The sequence below is a fragment of the Oncorhynchus masou genome, chromosome 28 (assembly GCF_036934945.1).
Source record: "Oncorhynchus masou masou isolate Uvic2021 chromosome 28, UVic_Omas_1.1, whole genome shotgun sequence".
Lineage (NCBI taxonomy): Eukaryota > Metazoa > Chordata > Actinopteri > Salmoniformes > Salmonidae > Oncorhynchus > Oncorhynchus masou.
Window position 1 is genome coordinate 12,222,361 of NC_088239.1, and position 15,446 is coordinate 12,237,806.

The 15,446-nt window shown below is 41.8% G+C and overlaps 1 protein-coding gene across 1 annotated transcript in view; it reads left to right on the forward strand.

Annotated features, from left to right (window-relative positions):
- The first annotated feature begins 8,332 nt into the window (after window positions 1-8,332).
- The window catches only part of LOC135517163 (uncharacterized), a 23,763-nt gene continuing 16,649 nt past the window's right edge, over window positions 8,333-15,446 (forward strand). The window contains exon 1 of the mRNA XM_064941220.1: window positions 8,333-8,656. Coding sequence (XP_064797292.1) covers window positions 8,582-8,656 — 75 coding nt within the window. The 5' untranslated portion in view covers window positions 8,333-8,581. The remainder of the gene's footprint in view (window positions 8,657-15,446) is intronic.

Genomic DNA, 15,446 nt, shown 5'->3' on the forward strand with positions numbered 1-15,446 from the left:
TTGTGTACTCATGTGGGGCGGCAGGGTAGCCTAGTGGTTAGAGCGTTGGACTAGTAACCGAAAGGTTGCAAGTTCAAATCCCCGAGCTGACAAGGTACAAATCTGTCGTTCTGTCCCTGAACAGGCAGTTAACCCATTGTTCCTAGGCCGTCATTGAAAATAAGAATTTGTTCTTAACTGACTGGCCTAGTAAAATAAAGGTAAAAAATTAAAAACACCTGCTTATGGTGATTATTGTGTGCGTATATGTATGCATGTAAAAACATCCTTTTCAATACAGAACTCAAGGTTTCAGCAGGTGTTCAGAGTAATAAACCTTGGTAAATACACAAAATCCCCCCTCATCTTTCACACACAGCCGCAACTTCTAGAAACTTCAAAGAGCTTTTATGTCCCTTTGTCTGTCCAGGATTCCAAAGTTCACTAGCTGGGACAGACTCTGAAACCATTTACAGAGTCCTTGCAACAGTATACAGTAGGGAGTGATGTGTAAAGCTTTGTGCTCTCCTATCAATGTATCACCCTGTCCCCACCCCTCATACAGAACAGTATTAGCATATTTCCTTTAATATCTAACTTGTTGCTGATAACTCACCAGGTGGACAAATAATTGATGTAGTTGAGAACAGTGTACCATCTGGGTAGGAATGGAACATAGTGGGAGCATGCTGGTATTTGTATATACAGTGCCTTGCGAAAGTATTCGGCCCCCTTGAACTTTGCAACCTTTTGCCACATTTCAGGCTTCAAACATAAAGATATGAAACTGTATTATTTTGTGAAGAATCAACAACAAGTGGGACACAATAATGAAGTGGAACGACATTTATTGGATATTTCAAACTTTTTTAACAAATCAAAAACTGAAAAATTGGACGTGCAAAATTATTCAGCCCCCTTAAGTTAATACTTTGTAGCGCCACCTTTTGCTGAGATTACAGCTGTAAATCGCTTGGGGTATGTCTCTATCAGTTTTGCACATCGAGAGACTGAAATTTTTTCCCATTCCTACTTGCAAAACAGCTCGAGCTCAGTGAGGTTGGATGGAGAGCATTTGTGAACAGCAGTTTTCAGTTCTTTCCACAGATTCTCGATTGGATTCAGGTCTGGACTTTGACTTGGCCATTCTAACACCTGGATATGTTTATTTTTGAACCATTCCATTGTAGATTTTGCTTTATGTTTTGGATCATTGTCTTGTTGGAAGACAAATCTCCGTCCCAGTCTCAGGTCTTTTGCAGACTCCCATCAGATTTTCTTCCAGAATGGTCCTGTATTTGGCTCCATCCATCTTCCCATCAATTTTAACCATCTTCCCTGTCCCTGCTGAAGAAAAGCAGGCCCAAACCATGATGCTGCCACCACCATGTTTGACAGTGGGTATTGTGTGTTCAGGGTGATGAGCTGTGTTGCTTTTACGCCAAACATAACGTTTTGCATTGTTGCCAAAAAGTTCAATTTTGGTTTCGAGCACCTTCTTCCACATGTTTGGTGTCTCCCAGGTGGCTTGTGGCAAACTTTAAACAACACTTTTTATGGATATCTTTAAGAAATGGCTTTCTTCTTGCCACTTCCATAAAGGCCAGATTTGTGCAATATACGACTGATTGTTGTCCTATGGACAGAGTCTCCCACCTCAGCTGTAGATCTCTGCAGTTCATCCAGAGTGATCATGGGCCTCTTGGCTGCATCTCTGATCAGTCTTCTTGTATGAGCTGAAAGTTTAGAGGGATGGCCAGGTCTTGGTAGATTTGCAGTGGTCTGATACTCCTTCCATTTCAATATTATCGCTTGCACAGTGCTCCTTGGGATGTTTAAAGCTTGGGAAATCTTTTTGTATCCAAATCCGGCTTTAAACTTCTTCACAACAGTATCTCGGACCTGCCTGGTGTGTTCCTTGTTCTTCATGATGCTGTCTGCGCTTTTAACGGACCTCTGAGACTATCACAGTGCAGGTGCATTTATACGGAGACTTGATTACACACAGGTGGATTGTATTTATCATCATTAGTCATTTAGGTCAACATTGGATCATTCAGAGATCCTCACTGAACTTCTGGAGAGAGTTTGCTGCACTGAAAGTAAAGGGGCTGAATAATTTTGCACGCCCAATTTTTCAGTTTTTGATTTGTTAAAAAACTTTGAAATATCCAATAACTGTCGTTCCACTTCATGATTGTGTCCCACTTGTTGTTGATTCTTCACAAAAAAATACAGTTTTATATCTTTATGTTTGAAGCCTGAAATGTGGCAAAAGGTCGCAGGGTTCAAGGGGGCCGAATACTTTCGCAAGGCACTGTATATATGTGTGTGTGTGTGTGTGTGTGAGCGCGAGAGAAAATGTGGCTGATTTGCATGAGAGCTTAGCTGTGTTTGCAGTCTGTCAGAGGAGGCGTTAAGCATAACTTTGGTGAATGATGGCTTAGGGTCCTGTGTTTTTATTAAACTTACTACAGTGTGTTTGTGTGTTTGTGTGGCGAGTCAGAAGATTGTCTGTTTCCAAAGCACGCAGTGGGTCCAAGCCAGAAGACTCCTGAACAGCTAATCAAATGGCTACCCTGACTATTTACATTGCCCCCCCCCCTTCCTTTTACAGCGCTGATACTATCTATGCATAGTCACTTTAATACCTAATTAATAAATAATGCACATATTACTTCAACTAAACGGTGCCCCCCTGTATATAGTCTCGCTATTGTTATTGTACTGCTGCGCTTCAATTTTTTACTTTTATTTCTTATCTGTATTTTTGGTTAGGGGCTCGTAAGTAAACATTTCACTGTAAGGTCTACTACACCTGTTGTATTCAGCATTTCACTGTAAGGTCTACTGCACCTGTTGTATTCAGCATTTCACTGTAAGGTCTACTGCACCTGTTGTATTCAGCATTTCACTGTAAGGTCTACTGCACCTGTTGTATTCAGCATTTCACTGTAAGGTCTACTGCACCTGTTGTATTCAGCATTTCACTGTAAGGTCTACTGCACCTGTTGTATTCAGCATTTCACTGAGATCTACACCTGTTGTATTCAGCATTTCACTAAGGTCTACTGCACCTGTTGTATTCAGCATTTCACTAAGGTCTACACCTGTTGTATTCAGCATTTCACTGAGGTCTACACCTGTTGTATTCAGCATTTCACTAAGGTCTACACCTGTTGTATTCAGCATTTCACTGAGGTCTACACCTGTTGTATTCAGCATTTCACTGAGGTCTACACCTGTTGTATTCAGCATTTCACTAAGGTCTACACCTGTTGTATTCAGCATTTCACTGAGGTCTACACCTGTTGTATTCAGCATTTCACTGAGGTCTACACCTGTTGTATTCAGCACCTCACTGTAAGATCTACTACACCTGTTGTATTCAGCATTTCACTGTAAGGTCTACTGCACCTGTTGTATTCAGCATTTCACTGTAAGGTCTACTGCACCTGTTGTATTCAGCATTTCACTGTAAGGTCTACTGCACCTGTTGTATTCAGCATTTCACTGTAAGGTCTACTGCACCTGTTGTATTCAGCATTTCACTGAGATCTACACCTGTTGTATTCAGCATTTCACTAAGGTCTACTGCACCTGTTGTATTCAGCATTTCACTGAGGTCTACACCTGTTGTATTCAGCATTTCACTGAGGTCTACACCTGTTGTATTCAGCATTTCACTAAGGTCTACACCTGTTGTATTCAGCATTTCACTGAGGTCTACACCTGTTGTATTCAGCATTTCACTGAGGTCTACACCTGTTGTATTCAGCATTTCACTAAGGTCTACTGCAACTGTTGTATTCAGCATTTCACTAAGGTCTACACCTGTTGTATTCAGCATTTCACTGAGGTCTACACCTGTTGTATTCAGCATTTCACTAAGGTCTACTGCAACTGTTATATTCAGCATTTCACTAAGGTCTACACCTGTTGTATTCAGCATTTCACTGAGGTCTACACCTGTTGTATTCAGCATTTCACTGAGGTCTACTACACCTGTTGTATTCAGCATTTCACTGTAAGGTCTATTACACCTGTTGTATTCAGCATTTCACTGTAAGGTCTATTACACCTGTTGTATTCAGCATTTCACTGTAAGGTCTACTACACCTGTTGTATTCAGCATTTCACTGTAAGGTCTATTACACCTGTTGTATTCAGCATTTCACTGTAAGGTCTACTACACCTGTTGTATTCAGCATTTCACTGTAAGGTCTATTACACCTGTTGTATTCAGCATTTCACTGTAAGGTCTATTACACCTGTTGTATTCAGCATTTCACTGTAAGGTCTATTACACCTGTTGTATTCAGCATTTCACTGTAAGGTCTACACATGTTGTATTCAGCATTTCACTGTGAGATCTACACCTGTTGTATTCAGCATTTCACTGTAAGGTCTACTACACCTGTTGTATTCAGCATTTCGCGGGTGGGGGGCAGGGGGTGTGTGCGCGTGAGCACGTGTTTGCCAGTGACACCTGCAAACAGGATAAGGAACCCTTTGAGCAGAGTCCAGCACTGTGGTCACTTCTATGGCCGAAAACACACAGTCACATCCCGAGTGTGGCAGACCACGAGCATGTATTAATGGAAACCTTCCTTGCCCTTTCCTGGTTGTCCAGGTTTTACTCACCCTTTATGAGTGGGTTGCCTGTAGCAGAAATGAGGGTGGGTGGAGGCTGATTTGCCGAACATGCCCAATAAATCACTTTGCTTTGGCCTCTTGGGCAATGTTTAGCCAGAAAGACATAAACACAGGCAGACAGACACAGGCAGATGGCTCTGTGGCATTAGCTGTGTTTGGTATTAGAGGCTAAACTGAAGCCTTGAACTGTGCATGTTGTGTGTTAGCGATATGTTCAGAGTTTAAGTTAAAACATTTCATTTCTACATTCGTCAGTTCGAGCTCCTAATTGCCACTCTGCTAACTGTAGATAGGCCCCGCCTACAAAGCGAAGGCTTACGGGAAGGGCCAGAGAGAGGGGGGGTAAAAGACAGAACAGAGTGAAGCCCTTCCAGTGACTGTGTCGTTGTAAAGGTCTCATCAATGAAAGACACCAGCTCCAAAGCCAACTCCTCCTTTGCCGCGTTTCCTTCCAGTTCTCTGCTGCCAATGACTGGAACGAATTGCTGCCAAACACCCTCGAAAAACTGACTGTCCTACCGATGCTTGACTTCGGCCATGTCATTTACAAAATAGCCTCCAACACTACTCAGCAAATTGGATGCAGTCTATCACAGTGCCATCATCGCCAAACCCACTGGCTCCAGGCCATCCTTACGTCTTGGCTAGGTAAAGCTCTGCCGTATCTCAGCTCACTGGTCACCACAGCAGCACCCACCCGTAGCACGTGCTCCAGCAGGTATATTTCACTGATCATCCCCAAAGCCAATTGCAAAAATCACTAAAGCTGGAGACTCATATCTCCCTCACTAACTTTAAGCACCAGCTGCCAGAGCAGCTTACTGATCATTGCACCTGTACATAGCCCATCTGTAAATAGCCCACCCAACTACCACATCCCCATATTGTTATTTATTTGTTTGCTCCTTTGCAACCCAGTATCTCTGCTTGCACATCTATCACTCCAGTGTTTAATTGCTAAATTCGAACTATTTCGCCACTATGGCCTATTTATTGTCTTACCTCCCTAATCTTACTACATTTGCAAACACTGTACATAGACTTTTCTGTTGTGTTATTAACTGTACGTTTGTTTATTCCAAGTGTAACTCTGTGTTGTTGTTTTTCTCGCACTGCTTTGCTTTATCTTGGCCAGGTATCAGTTGTAAGTAAATGAGAACTTGTTCTCAACTAGCCTACCTGGTTAAATAAAGGTGAAAAAATAAATTACAATAGTAATTTGTATTGACATAGAAAATAACTTACATTGAAGTGTAGGCTTATAACTGTATAGCAGCAAATCATATACAGTGTATACAAACAGAGAGTGTATCTTTCTATATATCAGATATGACTTCACTCATACAACACATCCCTGCTTCTTTGGATCATCATTGTCCGAAGCAAAGTGTCACGGAATCCTGGAATGACCTCCGTCTCAGTCTGCTCGGTGTTCCTGGAACATGGAATTAGAAGTCCAACTCCGTCTCAGTCTGCTCGGTGTTCCTGGAACATGGAATTAGAAGTCCAACTCCGTCTCAGTCTGCTCGGTGTTCCAGGAACATGGAATTAGAATTCCAACTCCGTCTCAGTCTGCTCGGTGTTCCTGGAACATGGAATTAGAAGTCCAACTCCGTCTCAGTCTGCTCGGTGTTCCTGGAACATGGAATTAGAAGTCCAACTCCGTCTCAGTCTGCTCGGTGTTCCTGGAGCATGGAATTAGAAGTCCAACTCCGTCTCAGTCTGCTCGGTGTTCCTGGAACATGGAATTAGAAGTCCAACTCCGTCTCAGTCTGCTCGGTGTTCCTGGAACATGGAATTAGAAGTCCAACTCCGTCTCAGTCTGCTTGGTGTTCCTGGAACATGGAATTAGAACTCCGTCTCAGTCTGCTCGGTGTTCCTGGAACATGGAATTAGAAGTCCAACTCCGTCTCATTCTGCTCGGTGTTCCTGGAACATGGAATTAGAAGTCCAACTCCGTCTCAGTCTGCTCGGTGTTCCTGGAACATGGAATTAGAAGTCCGTCTCAGTCTGCTCGGTGTTCCTGGAACATGGAATTAGAAGTCCAACTCCTTCTCAGTCTGCTCGGTGTTCCTGGAACATGGAATTAGAAGTCCAACTCCGTCTCAGTCTGCTTGGTGTTCCTGGAACATGGAATTAGAAGTCCAACTCCGTCTCAGTCTGCTCGGTGTTCCTGGAACATGGAATTAGAAGTCCAACTCCGTCTCAATCTGCTCGGTGTTCCTGGAACATGGAATTAGAAGTCCGTCTCAGTCTGCTCGGTGTTCCTGGAACATGGAATTAGAAGTCCGTCTCAGTCTGCTCGGTGTTCCTGGAACATGGAATTAGAAGTCCAACTCCGTCTCAGTCTGCTCGGTGTTCCAGGAGCATGGAATTAGAAGTCCAACTCCGTCTCAGTCTGCTCGGTGTTCCTGGAACATGGAATTAGAAGTCCAACTCCGTCTCAGTCTGCTCGGTGTTCCTGGAACATGGAATTAGAAGTCCAACTCCATCTCAGTCTGCTCGGTGTTCCAGGAGCATGGAATTAGAAGTCCAACTCCGTCTCAATCTGCTTGGTGTTCCTGGAACATGGAATTAGAAGTCCAACTCCGTCTCAGTCTGCTCGGTGTTCCTGGAACATGGAATTAGAAGTCCAACTCCGTCTCAGTCTGCTCGGTGTTCCTGGAACATGGAATTAGAAGTCCAACTCCGTCTCAGTCTGCTCGGTGTTCCTGGAACATGGAATTAGAACTCCGTCTCAGTCTGCTCGGTGTTCCTGGAACATGGAATTAGAAGTCCAACTCCGTCTCAGTCTGCTCGGTGTTCCTGGAACATGGAATTAGAAGTCCAACTCCGTCTCAGTCTGCTCGGTGTTCCTGGAACATGGAATTAGAAGATTTCCTTTTCTCAAGTTCCAGAGAATTCTTCCATGAAATATCCCCCCCTCAAACACCTATAAAAAAATATATATATAAGAATTTGCATTTGAGATTATGCTGGTCCCTGGTATGAGAGAGAGAGAGAGAGAGAGAGAGAGAGAGAGAGAGAGAGAGAGAGAGGTAGGAGGGGTGAGTAAATGTGAAGAAAGCCATTCTTCTAATCTAAAGTGACGGTTATGCAAATATTAAATTGTAGCTGGAGGCTTAGAATGGATGCAGGAGGGGTAGGGCTGAGAGTGGAGTACAGACAGGAGAGCAGAGGGAGGTGAGGTGGGAGGGAGAGAGAGGATAAATGAGGCTGGTACAAAGGATCCCCAAATACCACTCACTCATTTTGTTACACATGTCACATACCCACCAGCCAAGGGGTCTGAACCTTTATGGCACAATAGGTTTTGTGTTTACCCTATGAATGTAGGGTCAGTGGTTCAAACCACTGTCAGTGGTTCAGAATATCGCCCCTAAATCTCTATATTACTAGGTTTGTGCATTGTTTTCATAGCAATGAATGCATTATAACACTCACCATAGAATGTCATGTTAGTTTAAGACAGTGGAGAGGAAGAGACTGTCTAGATGTATGAAGTTATGTGGATTTAGATGGTTTATATGGGTTCATTTAAATGTGAAAGAACATTACTTTAACTGTGAGATGCAAAACAACTCAGACACGTCTGAGGCAATCAAAACACCCACATGGAGGGGGGGGGGTTACAAGGGCATAGGAGGAGTTTAGACTATCTCTCTCCCCTAGTAAGCTTACTCTGTTTTCACAAGCTTGCTCAGACAAGAGGCTGCTCACTCCAGAGTGCGTTGGTGAGGAGAGAGGAGAGCAGAGCGTGCTTTACCGGGAATGCTGAGCGAGAATGACATATGGGTCTGGAGGCTCCTTGCTGTACCCCCAAAGATCCCCAGCCTTACAGACAAACCACACTGATTCCTTTGAATGTCGACAATATCCATCATCCTAAATCTGTACACGACAACTGGATTTCTTCTATTTTCTGGTGTGTGAATAATCGGGAGAGATGAGAGTTCACTTCTCCACCAGTTGGATATTTCAAGGCTGGATCATCCATCTGGTTCTCACTCTGTGTGCACAGGTAAGTCAAACATGCATACATCAAATAAGTACTGCATGTAGATTAGAATAGTTTGATTGTGTATTCTGGATATTGACACTAGCCATTGCAAGACAACTGTTTTAGTGTATGTATCAAACGTTTTCTGTCTTCTAGATCTTGCCTACACTGTGATTTTTTTGTTGTTGTTGAGTTATTTTAACTAAATATTATTAATTAAGTAACGGGTTCCACATGCTTTTTTTTGTTTACTCAACTCTCTGGTCAAAGTGTTGCCTGAACTTCACATTTTTAGTTGGCCCAATCTTAGCTCTTAGCAAAAATTCAGTCAATTTAAAATGATGTATCTTTGCTTAAATTGACTCATATGTTAATTCAACTAGAAATTATTATTTCGGCATCTTAACTAAAATAGAAGTTACACGCAGTCCTTTAACATAATGTTTTCATTTTACACAGTTGACTTACATGATTACATTGTGCATGTTCATTTATACAATTATTATTCAACATGTCCTCGTCTGGGATTTGAACTCACAACCTCTTGCTTCACAGCATTCCAATCTTCCCGCATTACAGCCATGTCTGTGTCAATAACTGATTGAACCTGCATTGCTACAAATTACACTTCAAAGTAAATCTTAGCTCTGTTAAAAACACACTGAAGAAAAACGACTATATTTACCATAGTGACTCAGGGGCAACATTAAAACAGAATAATATGCCCCAGCAACATTAGACAACCATACAGAAAAACATTAGACAACCATACAGAAAAACATTAGACAACCATACAGAAAAACATTAGACAACCATACAGAAAAACATTAGACAACCATACAGAAAAACATTAGACAACCATACAGAAAAACATTAGACAACCATACAGAACAACCTAAAATTGTTGAAATAAGTCAATCAAATCAATGATGAGCGAATAGTCAGATGAACTGATAATTGACACAGACATGGTGGCGTAGCAGGAAGCTCAGATTGCGTTGAATCAAGGTTGTGAGTTCAAATCACAGATGAGGACATGTTTGAATAATAATTACTGTATAAATGATCATGTACAGTATGTCAAGGTGTGTCACATCTGTAAATGTAAAACATTGTATGTTAAAAGCACTGCGTGTGTAACTACTTTCACAGCCTTCGTTAGTTCAAATGCCTAAACAATAATTCACAGTTGAACGAACATGTGAGACAACTTGAGCAAGAGCATAATTTTAAATTGACTGAATTTTTTTGCCAAAGTATTCTCAAATTGGATCTAATTTTGGACAACAATGTTTGGGGGGTTCAGGTAATACTTGGACCGAAAAGTTTAGTAAACAAATAAAAAGACTGTAGAACCAGTTACTTGTTAATAATTAGTTGAAACAACTACATTTGTGGGTGTTTTCGTTGTTGTTTCCATCTAACCATTGTTACTGCTCTGGTGGAGTTGAGAGATACATATACATTGACAGATATGTTTATGTTCCAGCAATGACTGGAAACAGTTATGTTTGGGTCGCGTCCACATGCTCCTGCCCCTCTCCCGGTCCCGGTAAAACCCAGAAGCCGCATAAAACTGGATGCATCCTTGCTGACCTTGTTTTCACCAGACTTTCCCGTTTCCATTCCGATGCATCGTGATGGGTTATGGTTGTGGGAATGACAAAGATAAGGTTATAGCATGTTACTGGTGTGGTTATATGTGTGTACACTAGGTTATAGCATGTTACTGGTGTGGTTATATGGGTGTACACTAGGTTATAGCCTGTTATTGGTGTGGTTATATGGGTGTACACTAGGTTATAGCCTGTTATTGGTGTGGTTATATGGGTGTACACTAGGTTATAGCCTGTTATTGGTGTGGTTATATGGGTGTACACTAGGTTATAGCCTGTTATTGGTGTGGTTATATGGGTGTACACTAGGTTATTGGTGTGGTTATATGGGTGTACACTAGGTTATTGGTGTGGTTATATGGGTGTACACTAGGTTATAGCCTGTTATTGGTGTGGTTATATGGGTGTACACTAGGTTATAGCCTGTTATTGGTGTGGTTATATGGGTGTACACTAGGTTATTGGTGTGGTTATATGGGTGTACACTAGGTTATAGCCTGTTATTGGTGTGGTTATATGGGTGTACACTAGGTTATAGCCTGTTATTGGTGTGGTTATATGGGTGTACACTAGGTTATAGCCTGTTATTGGTGTGGTTATATGGGTGTACACTAGGTTATAGCCTGTTATTGGTGTGGTTATATGGGTGTACAGTAGGTTATAGCCTATTACTGGTGTGGTTATTTGGGTGTACGCTAGGTTATAGCCTGTTATTGGTGTGGTTATTTTGGTTTACATTAGGTTATAACCTCTTACTGGTGTGGTTATATGGGTGTACACTAGGTTATAGCCTGTTATTGGTGTGGTTATATGGGTGTACATTAGGTTATAACCTGTGATTGGTGTGGTTATTTGGGTGTACACTAGGTTATAGCATGTTATTGGTGTGGTTATATGGGTGTACACTAGGTTATAGCATGTTATTGGTGTGGTTATATGGGTGTACACTAGGTTATAGCCTGTTATTGGTGTGGTTATATGGGTGTACACTAGGTTATAGCCTGTTATTGGTGTGTTTATTTTGGTGTACATTAGGTTATAACCTCTTACTGGTGTGGTTATTTGGGTGTACGCTAGGTTATAGCCTGTTATTGGTGTGGTTATTTTGGTTTACATTAGGTTATAACCTCTTACTGGTGTGGTTATTTGGGTGTACGCTAGGTTATAGCCTGTTATTGGTGTGGTTATTTGGGTGTACAGTAGGTTATAACCTCTTACTGGTGTGGTTATTTGGGTGTACGCTAGGTTATAGCATGTTATTGGTGTGGTTATATGGGTGTACACTAGGTTATAGCATGTTATTGGTGTGTTTATATGGGTGTACACTAGGTTATAACCTCTTACTGGTGTGGTTATTTGGGTGTACGCTAGGTTATAGCCTGTTATTGGTGTGGTTATTTTGGTTTACATTAGGTTATAGCCTCTTACTGGTGTGGTTATTTTTGTTTACATTAGGTTATAGCCTCTTACTGATGTGGTTATTTTGGTTTACATTAGGTTATAACCTCTTACTGGTGTGGTTATTTGGGTGTACGCTAGGTTATAGCCTGTTATTGGTGTGGTTATTTTGGTTTACATTAGGTTATAGCCTCTTACTGGTGTGGTTATTTTGGTTTACATTAGGTTATAGCCTCTTACTGATGTGGTTATTTTGGTTTACATTAGGTTATAACCTCTTACTGGTGTGGTTATTTGGGTGAAAATGTGGGATAAATTATGATGAGGGTCTGACGTTCCTTATAAAGACATGCTCAGTTTTGGCACTGTTCAGATGAAAATGAAAATCTTATTTTGCATACAGAAAACTGCGTCAAATTTGGGAAATAGGCAGTATTTTGATCAGAAGATTAATATTTTATGTCTTTTCTTGGTATGTTAGTGTTTAGTTCTTTAGGTCCACTGTGTCCTGGTGGAAGTATGAATGTGGTTGAGGTCTATTTGGTTGGCACCAGAGATGTGACTGCAGGTTTGGCTTGGCCAGAGGCCCCTCACACAGCCCCTTAGTCACTGTGTGTGTGTGTGTGTGTGTGTGTGTGTGTGTGTGTGTGTGTGTGTGTGTGTGTGTGTGTGTGTGTGTGTGTGTGTGTGTGTGTGTGTGTGTGTGTGTGTGTGTGTGTGTGTGTGTGTGTGTGTGTTTGGCTGCTGTCTTGTAACTGTAAGTCAGAAGCATGTGGGTTTGCCTGGGGGATTAAGGAGGTTTTCTCTTCTTTGTTTTCCCCCCCTCCTGCAGGTTGATGTTGCAACTTTCTGAGCAGGAGGCTGCATGTCAGATGTAGCATTGCGAAATACAGGAACTACAATTGCGGTCAAATATATTGGCAGCCTTGTACTTTGCAATGAAGCAGCAGAATGTTCTGTTTACTGTCCACATCAAGAGATTAACAGACAGTTATTTAGACAGAGATAGTTGTTCTAAATAGCTGTTCCGTGGTTTAGTAAAATGTTTGAAAGTCATAATTGAAAAGACATGAAAAAACATGAGATTATCATGCAGTAACTTGGCCGAGTACCTTAGAGGTAACTGCCAACATAGAGGAAGCAGCAACAAAAACTGTTTTGATTGGGTGTTTGGTGTTGGGTCACCACGAGCCGCCAGAAACAGTGCGCCTTGCCACACAGTACCAGTCAACAGTTTGGACACACCTACTCATTCCAGGGTTTTTCTTTATTTTATACTATTTTATACATTGTAGAATAATAATAAAGACATCAAATAACACATATTGAATAATTTAGTAACCAAAAAAGTGTTAAACAAATCACAATGTATTTGATATGTGAGATAAGTACTGGTGGACATTATTTGCCTTGATAACAGCTTGAGGTGGTCAGCAGGGATGCATTTCAATTAACAGGTGTGCCTTGTTTAAAGTTAATTTGTGTAATTTATTTCCTTCTTAATGGGTTTGAGCCAATCAGTTGTGTTGTGACACGGTAGGGGTCAGAAGATAACCCTATTTGGTAAAAGACCAAGACCATATTATTACAAGAAAAGCTCAAATAAGCTAAGAGAAATGACAGTCCATCATTACATGAAGGTCAGTCAATTCAGACAATTTCAAGAACTTTGAAAGTTTCTTCAAGTGCAGTCGCAAAAAGTGCTATGATGAAACTGGCTCTCATGAGGACCACCACAGGATAGGAAGACCCAGAGTTACCTCTGCTGCAAAGGATAAGTTCATTAGAGTTACCAGCCTCAGATATTGCAGCCCAAATAAATGCTTCACAGAGTTCAAGTAACAGACACATCACAACATTAACTGTTCAGAGGAGACTGTGTGAATCAGGCCTTCACGGTCAAATTGCTGCAAAGAAACCACTACTAAAGGACACCAGAAGAAGAGACTTGCTTGATCTAAGAAACACAAGCAATGAACATTAGACTGGTGGGAATCTGTCCTTTGGTCTGATGAGTCCACATTTGAGATGTTTGGTTCCAACCGCCGTGTCTTTGTGAGACGCTGAGTAGGTGAACGGATGATCTCCGCATCGTGGCTCCCACCATGAAGCATGGAGGAGGAGGTGTGGGGGTGCTTTGCTGGTGACACTGTCAGTGATTTATTTAGAATTCAAGGCACACTTAACCAGCATGGCTACCACAGCATTCTGCAGCGATACGCCATCACATCTGTTTAGCACTTAGTGGGACTAGCATTTGTTTTTCAACAGAATAATGACCCAACAACCTCCAGGCTGTGTAAGGGCAAATTGACCAAGAAGGAGAGTGATGGAGTGCTGCATCAGATGACCTGGCCTCCACAATCACCTGACCTCAACCCAATTGAGATGGTTTGGGATGAGTTGGACAGCAGAGTGATGGAAAAGCAGCCAACAAGTGCTCGGCATATGTGTGAACTCCTTAAAGACTGTTGGAAAAGCATTCCAGGTGAAGCTGGTTGAGAGAATGCCAAGAGTGTGAAAAACTGTCATCAAGGCAAAGGCTACTGTCATCAAGGTGGCTACTTTGAAGAATTGCACATATAAAATATATTTTGATTTGATTAACACTTTTTTGTTTACTACATGAGTCCATATGTGTTATTTTATAGTTTTGATGTCTTCACTATTATTCTACAATGGAGAAAATAGTACAAATAAAGAAAAACCCTGGAATGAGTAGGAGTGTCCATACTTTTGACTGGCACAGTAGATTCTACAGGTGTCTGGAACTCTATCCAGGGATGCGACACCATTCCATCATTTGGTGTTTTGTTGATGGTGGTGGAAAACGCTCTCAGGCACCGGTCCAGAATCTCTAATTAGTGTTCAATTGGGTTGTGACTGACACACACACACACACACACACACTTTACACCCCCTATGCTCATTTGAGACCCCGTTTTCAAAGTCTCTGAGTACCGTTCTTCTAGCCATGGTAGCCAAAGTAATTGGAAACTCTGCATTTCTATACGTGACCCTAAGCACGACGGGACATTTTAATTTGGTAATTAACTCAGGAACCACACCTGTCTGTATCCCTCATGTAACTCATACCTAAATAATGTTGTTGATTCATCCTATAATTGTATTTGTGGCCAAAGCAATATTTATTGGAAAAAAAAAAGCCTTTAAAAAAAGCCAACCTCCAACTAACCTCTAAAGAGAGGATGAGCTGGTCAATCAGTGGTCTAATGGACGGTGTCCACCCACACCATTCCAAAACAGAAAAGTGGATTTTTAACATATTTAATTATAATTATTTGGAAGGAAAACTATTTCACTCTTATTGTAATTAAATATTGGTCATATCTCTTAGAAATCTGGAAACACTGGTCAGTTAATTTAATGTGAGGGAGGATGGCCAGTGAAGGAGGATGGCCAGGAGTCAGGTTTGCCTGTGAAGGAGGATGGCCAGGAGTCAGGTTTGCCTGTGAAGGAGGATGGCCAGGAGTCAGGTTTGCCTGTGAAGGAGGATGGCCAGGAGTCAGGTTTGCCTGTGAAGGAGGATGGCCAGGAGTCAGGTTTGCCTGTGAAGGTGGATGGCCAGGAGTCAGGTTTAGCTGTGAGGGACGTTGGCCAGGAGTCAGTCAGAGCTTGCCGTTGCAGTTATGCAAATGTATCTCACATGATAGGAGATGATATGAATCAGGGATCACAGATCTCTCTCCCCCTCTCTCTCTCTCTCTCTCTCACTCGCTCTCTCCCCCCTCTTTCTTTCTCGCTCTTTCTTTCTCTCTTTCTGTCTTTCTGTCTGT